The sequence below is a fragment of the Fukomys damarensis genome, unplaced genomic scaffold (genome assembly GCF_012274545.1).
Source record: "Fukomys damarensis isolate Sample0158 unplaced genomic scaffold, DMR_v1.0_HiC HiC_scaffold_39, whole genome shotgun sequence".
NCBI classification, from domain to species: domain Eukaryota; kingdom Metazoa; phylum Chordata; class Mammalia; order Rodentia; family Bathyergidae; genus Fukomys; species Fukomys damarensis.
This window is the reverse complement of record NW_022900951.1, coordinates 35,502,139-35,509,575: the sequence shown is the minus strand read 5'-3', so window position 1 is coordinate 35,509,575 and position 7,437 is coordinate 35,502,139. Positions and strand designations below refer to the sequence as shown.

General features: G+C 44.6%; 2 protein-coding genes across 2 annotated transcripts in view; one reads left to right on the top strand and one right to left on the bottom strand.

The window, feature by feature from the left end:
* Window positions 1-3,596, top strand: part of CUNHXorf38 (chromosome unknown CXorf38 homolog) — a 14,101-nt gene extending 10,505 nt beyond the window's left edge. Inside the window, exons 4-5 of the mRNA XM_019209325.2 lie at window positions 321-483; window positions 903-3,596. Of these exons, the coding sequence (XP_019064870.1) occupies window positions 321-482 (162 nt within the window). The 3' untranslated portion in view covers window position 483; window positions 903-3,596. The remainder of the gene's footprint in view (window positions 1-320; window positions 484-902) is intronic.
* Window positions 3,597-5,999: 2,403 nt separating this feature from the next.
* Window positions 6,000-6,700, bottom strand: Mpc1l (mitochondrial pyruvate carrier 1 like). Its single transcript, XM_010636215.2, has one exon. The coding sequence runs from the start codon at window positions 6,577-6,579 to the stop codon at window positions 6,169-6,171; it is 411 nt and encodes a 136-aa protein (XP_010634517.1). The 5' UTR covers window positions 6,580-6,700; the 3' UTR covers window positions 6,000-6,168.
* Between the last annotated feature and the right edge of the window lie 737 nt (window positions 6,701-7,437).

Sequence of the window (7,437 nt, the reverse complement as noted above, 5' to 3'; positions counted from 1 at the left end):
TCCTTCTCTTCCTCTCTTTGTTTTGGTACCAGGGATTGAGCTCAGGTCCTTGCACTTGCGAGGCAGGCGGCGGAACCACTGAGCCAATCCCCAGCCTGATTTCTGTCTCTTGGTGGATACATGAGCAGGAACTGGTCTTCTGCTGGGTGGGGCACTGGGCATGGAACCTAGGGCCTTGTGCATGCTGAGCATGTGCTCTGCTACTGAGATACTCTGCCCGCCCCAGGAGCCAGCCTTGAAGGTAGTACATTTTTTTATTGGATTAGAAATCTGCTGCCAGAATTGTCCCAAACTATATTTTATATGATTGGCTCTTGCAGATCTCAGATCGACTAGAAATGCTGAAGGAATTTCTGAGAAACAACGAGGATCTTAGAAATGGCCTTACAGAAGATATTCAGAAGCTAGAAAACCTCTTTCTACTGCATCAAAAACCGGATTCAGAGGAACCTGGGAGACAGACACCTGAAAGGAAGGCCTGAGGTGAGTTTAGCATGTGACGTTCCAGAGGGATGTCGTGGCCTCCCCCTCTGATGTCTGTTCTCTTCTGCGAGCCATAGTGAACATACAAGAATCAAACCTGGCTTCTCTATATCCTTGTTATTTCCAGACGGCACTGAGCTTTGTGGTTCTCACACCTGTGAAGTAATCCAGCATCAGTTCCCTGGCAGGATTCTTTAGCCAAATATACCTGAAGTCACTAGTCTGGTCTTAGGTGAATCAACTTTATAACATAACCAAAAACCATCTCTGCCCCTCTGCCCCAAAATGACATCAGTGATGCTCAGCTCTTCCTGTGTCTGCTTTCCTTAAGGAAAACTGGTTAACATGGGTAACCCTCTTCAGTGTTTTACTTTCTCCCCCTCCAACAAAGAAAGTGAAAACCTTCTCTTTCCTCCTAGGTTATGTTTCGACACAAATGAGCTATGTTCTGTAATGATCAGCGTGGCTTCCAGCTCAGGCATCCTTTTCTATGCAGAGGGAAAAATATCCAGAGTACTCAACCCAAACAGCAAGTTATTGTTATCCTGGACTTGCCTCTGACTCTTTGGTGGTAGATTTTCATATTCATAAACTTCAGTTTATATGATGTATACCAATAAAAAAAACTAGATACTCCTGTGCCATAACTCGTTACCACACAGGGACTTCCTGCTGTCTCAAGGGTGAGAGCCTCATCTGGCTTCCTTTGGCAAAGGGAGCCAGGTCTGTCCTATGCCAAGAACTCACACGGAGCACTGTGCCCCTGGCAGATGTGACCCGTCCCTGCCTCCTGCTGCGGGAAGGCTTAAACTTCAGGACTGTGATATAAGTGTTACACGCTAGAAGAAGGCAAGAGGGAAACATGCCTAGAAGGCCATTTTCTAGCCACTGGAGCTTGGTACAAACAGAACTGTTACTAGCTGGCTCAGGCGCCCTGAGGCAGAGGGACGGTCAGTGGGAGGTCATCAGGGACCTCAGGGTAAGGATAATGGGCGGCTTGTTTACCTGGTCCTCTTGTGAGGGCCAGTCCGCCCAGCGGGCTCCAGGTGTGCTGTTATCTCCTGTGTGGAGCACAAAGCCTGCCGCAGGTGCTTAATATTTGTTTGGAGAATCATCTGCTAGCCTTGGAGTAAGTGTAAATGTTATACTATTGACTAAGCCTGGTCCTTCATTATGAAATTTAAGAATAAAACTTCTCAACATTCTTATGGAAACTCATTTTCGTTCAGCAGATTCACAGATTCCTTCATATTTCCTTTATTTCTTTTACCCCAAAAGTATTCCGCTCCTGCCTTTGTCCTGTCTGTTCTTGAACGGCAATAAGCACTGTCCCATTGTGTTCAGGGACTGTGGGGTTGCCTCACTGGCATCTTTTCTCCATCCAGTCATTGCCAAGGTCAATGGAGCTAGACTGGGTCAGGTTACCTCTGCACCTTCAGGGCCAGAACTGCCTCATTTTCAGACTACCTGGATGAAGTGCTCCATGCAAAGCCTGAAGGAAGGTGCCTGTTCATCGGCCTGCAAGGGTTATCTTTAGAGAACTGGCTGGGGCATATGTATGGCACAGATTTCTACATCAAAATGCACTTACTGTAATTGCATAAATCCCGGGTGAGCGCAGATGTGCCTATTGTTTCCGGCTTCCCAGTGCTGTTCGGTCTTTAGTCTTGTGCTTGTGTGTTGCTGGGGACTGAGCATGCTAGGCAAGCGAGCTATAACCTGGCCGGCCCTTGTGCTTTCTTTCTCCCTTTATTTCATGGAGTCCCTTGAAAAGAATTCAGTAGGAAAGTAAGAATTTTCACACATCTAGCAGAGTCCCAAACTAAGAAACTTCAGCATAGTATCTCCTAGCTTCTAGATCTGAGATCCAAAATGTGGGCTCAAATAGAATCTTGATTCACTAACCAACTTAAGACCTGGTTTCTAACTTTAGGAACCTTGGGATATGAACCCTTCGATTTTATACCTGCATCATTAGTTCTTTCCTCTGTCCAACAAGCACTTCTCAGATGTCAGCCATATGCCAGATACTGACTAGATGAGGATATAAAGACATCTAAGGTATGGATGATAATTTATGGGCTGTCATTTTATGGATTTACCTGCTCTATTAAGTCAAAGGTATTATTCAGAAAGTTTATACTGGTAACATTTAATTACGTTGAAACAGGAAGACATGGCTAGCAAGGGCTTTAAAGCAAATGTAGCTCATGCAGAGACATCACCCTATGAGCATTTCTTTGACAGAATTGTGCGCATGGGTGATGTACAGCAGCATAGCCAACCGGCCATTAATAGAGGACTTGTTAATAAAGGGTAGCGCATCAGACTGCAGAATCTTATGCACCTATCAGAAAGAATGAGATGATACTGTGACACAGTAACGCGGAATGATCTATAAGATGTGCTAAATAGAAAAGCGGGACTGGAGGTGTGGCTCTGTGGTAGAGCACGTGCCTAGCGTGTATGAGGCCTTGGGCTCCACCCCCAGCACCACCATCAAAACTAAATAGATAGGCAAAATGTTTAACCATGCTTAGCATGCTGTAATACTATATGTATTTTATAATAACTAAGGTTCAAAAAGTCATGTGCTTTTTTTTTGCTGTGTTAGGTCTGTGGAAGCAGACAAGACCGTATTTTTTGTTTTTCCCTTTTGGTACCTGGAATTGAACTCAGGGTCTCGTGCTTGCCAGTCAGGTGCTATGCTGCTGAGCTACATCCCCGGCCCACTGAAGCTGTACTTTGTATTTTGCGTACTCCCACATGAAATTGTTACAAATGTGCACTTGTATATTCTGAAGTTTTTTGATTAAAATTGTTATTTCAAAATACATTTGAACACTGTAAATTCAAATTATAAGACCTCATGATATTTCCCATAATTTGCTGTCACCTCCCTCTTTGTGGCTCTATGGGGAATCCTCATGGTCATGGGAAGAAGCCTACTAAGCACCGTCCTTCTGCCTAGGGCAGCCTTTGGTTCATTGTGCACTCAGCAGTATGACCTGCTCTCAGCCTCTCCTGGGAAACAATATATACTTTAGAGTTTTGAAAAAATTCAAGAAAAAGATGACTTTAGCAGTATGGTTCTTTTTTTTTGGTGGTACCAGGGATTGAACTCAGGACCTTGCACTTGCCACACAGGCACGGCACCACTGAGCTACATCCCGGCCCCTTTAGCATTATGGTTGCAGAGATAAGGCAGTCCTTGGCTTTCCCAGGGAGCTGGAGCAAGATGTGACATATTAAACTCAGCATGAAACACCTGAATTCTGGGAAGCGACTAAAGTGTGTTTGTGACCAAAACTTCTGGAAAACTCACTCTGCTTTATAAAGTTGTGGTAGAGATCTGTACACAGTTTTCAGTCTCCAAAGTCAGAATAGGTTATGTTTGAGCATTTAGGGAGATTATGAAATGATGGTTACACTAATGATTTGAAAGGCTCATTTATATTAAAACATTACTCATATGGCTTAAACAGTAATATCTAGGCAAAAAAAAGGCTGGATCTCTTACTTGGGTGTGTTTCATGTACTAAAAGCAGTATTGCATTAGAGTGGAGATGTTGCCATCTTTTGAATATTTCCTCTGATCATTTTGACCTCTAAAGTATAAATATAGAGTGATGGGACATTATAAGCAGTTATTACCTCGTTTTCCCTTACCAGGTTAATTAGAAGAAACCTACCTGCTCTGAAATGTCTTCAACTGACAGTGGCCTTTTATTGAAATATATTCAAATTACAAAATACATTTTGTAAGATGCCTAAAAATAGATGAATCTCTACTCATGTAATACTCAGTGAAGTGAAAAAAATCCTTGAATGTTTTAATAAAAATCTTGATGTAATTCATTTCTTAACTTTAAGAACTGGTTTTTATTACTGCATTGTAGTCTGAATTATCTAAAATATTAAGAGCTACTATTCTCTTCCAGAAACTTCCTCAAACCCACTTTGTGATATATATGCACATTAGTAATGACCACACAACTGTAAACCAAGCATTCTGTAACATCCCTTTGGGAAGGTGGGCAACGACCTTACATGCTTTATTACTTTATACTGAGTATCAGAAAGGCATGAAAATTATTATTTCAGAACCATGTGTGGTAGCTGGCTTCCAAGGGGGGTCGCTAATGATCCTTGACTCCTAGTATTTCCACCCTTATATTGCCCTCCCACAGTATGCCAGGATGGGTCTGTGTGAACATGGTACAGTGATGGTAAAGTTACCTACACGATTAAGCTACAAGAGACCAGGAATTCCCTCTTGGCCTCTCTTGGAACTTCATTCTGGTGGAAGCCATGTTGTATCACAGAAGCCCACATATAAACAGCTGTACAGATAAGTGAGCCTGGAAGCCGATCTTCCAAGCCCAGTCAAGTCTTCAGAGACTCCTTCCTGACCCTCAGAAATTGTGTGATAGGAGTTGTTGTTTCAGACTGTCAAGTTGGATGATTGATTACACAGCAACAGATAATACACTGTATTTTCAATGTGTGCCTCACTGCCCACCTCGCCCCCAAGTGCTGAATGTGAAATGACTGCCCGCTAAGAGGACTAATGCTTAAATGACACAGAATGAGGAATCTTTTGGAGTTCTACTAACGTGGTGTCTTAGACAAGAGCTGATGTATACAGAACCTTTTGGGTAGTTATTTTAACTTTGTAGTTGAAATCTTTATCAAAATCAGAGTTAAGCACTTCTGAACATATACATCGGGTCCCCCATTAACTTCATCCTCCAGAGGCAAAGGCATGGGGAAAATGGGGTCAAATCCTAGAAGAAATCTCTGCCCTGGAGATAATGGTCTCATTCCACAAACTCCACCCATCTCTTTCTCCCATCTCATGTTCCTTGCTTTAAGAAGTCAATAGTGCCCACAGGATTCCCAGAGGAATACTCTGGGCTACTGGTGTTGACCACTGACCCTCAACCCCCAACTCTAGCATTCAATACAGAGTGTTAGGGTTAACCCACATCACAAACTCGTTCTCTCCATTTCTAAGGGTAAGGAAAAGAGGAAAGAACTACTTTGTCATTTTTATTTTCTATTTTCCTGGAACTCCAGTGGACAGCAACCATCCTGAGTTGTTTATGCCATCTCCATGGCAGATTCTATTATTGCTCTCAGTTACCCAGACCAAGAGTATTTCTTGAAAGTGTAAACTTGATTTTACTACATTAATTAAACCTACCTGGAAACATTTCCCTCAATAGAAAGAGCCCACCATACACATCTCCTTTGGTGTAGGGATTTGTGACTACCAAATTTTAGGTCGTGTCATACTAAAAACCCTTCCTTGGCCTGTATACCCAAAAGAAAAACAAACAAACAAAAAAACACGTTCTCCACAGAGCTTTTTAAAAAAGCTACGAGTTAATGGATAATGTTTTCCATTCAGTCTTCCTCCCCCACCTGACTCTCCGTTCTCAAGTCCTGTGAAAAGGGAGACCATCCAAACCTACCCTCGCCCAGAAAACACTTTATTCCCAGTACAAGAAATGACAACCCTCAGCAGCCTCGGCTTGATGCTCTTTTCTTTATTAGCCAAACTGCAGGTTTCACCCGGGTTCACACTGTTGGAGAATCAAAACCAAAGTTTCCATCGGTGTCTTCAGGAGGAATAGAGCTCAGTTAGTGCTTGCCGGCTGCGAGGAACGATGCCCCCAGGCATTACGGAGCTTGTTTACTTGAGGACGCGGGGCTGGGGCTGGGGCTGGTGGTGGCCAGCGGGTCGCAGGCCCCGGTGGCAGGTGCAGCGCCACTGCCATAGTGGTAGCGCAAGTAGCGGGTGCCCTGCATACTCTGGGCCACCACGTTGGTGCAGTGGCACACCATCAGCAGGTAATTTCGAGGCTGCACACGGTAGGCGAAGCGCACGAAAACCAAGGAGCAAAGGAAGAGCGCTGTTGTCATGCGGCCACTGATGATGTCAGGCGGCGATTTCATGTCATTGAAGGCAGCCAGCGGAAGGCCCCAGTTGGCCACAGGACCCCAGAAGTGCGTGCTGGTCAGGTAGTCCCGGAACTTTTTGGTCTTCACATAGGCTCTCGCCCTCTGAAGTAGCGCTCCGACGCCTGCCATGACAGCCCAGTGGGAGGAGGTTCAACGGTCGCCCTGCCAGCCCACAATGCCTTGGAACGCGAAGGCCACTGCCTCGCGCTTGTGCACGTGTCTGCCGTAAAGGGCTTCAGACCCACTGCGCACGTGCAGCAGGCCGCTGTCGTGTGTGCCAGTCAGGACGGGAGGGCGTGGCTTCGCCCTTAAAGTGCCACGAGCATGCTGGAGTGGCTGTGTGTTCCTCCCTTTGTCAGATGTGGAACCAGAGACTTCCACTTCCCTCCTTATAGTGAGTGCTGCGGCCACTTTAAAGCTCTCAGGACTCCATCTGCCATCCAGGGAGGCAAGCTGGCTGCCTGCTCTCCTCACTGTGCCGAAGAAACTGCTAGATTGTTGACATAAACTTCCTCAACCAGGTACAGAACTTTGGTCCTTCCACAATTGCCTGAATGTTACTTGAAGACGTAGTGACACTTCACCCCTAAATATGTTACCATGTCTCTTAAGGACTCTTTTTTTTTTTTTTTTTTTTTTTTGGTACCGGGGATTGAACTCGGGTCTTTGCGTTTGCAAGGCAGGCCACCGAACCGCTGAGCTACATCCCCGGCCCTCTTAAGGACTCTTTTGCCTGTTTAACCACAATCCACAAAGATAAGTAACATTTAGTATGGCACTATTATCTACTATGTAGTGCATATTTGGATTTTATAGTTTTATGGCTGTTTTTCTTGCTGCAGAGAGGAGATTGAAGATCCAGACAGAATCCATAATTTGTTAACTCCTTGGGTTAATCTCCTTTAATCTAGACAAGTTCCCCAGCTGTTTATGTGTTTTGTGACTTTGAGATTTTTGAAGAGTCCAAGCCAGTGGTTTTTCAGACTG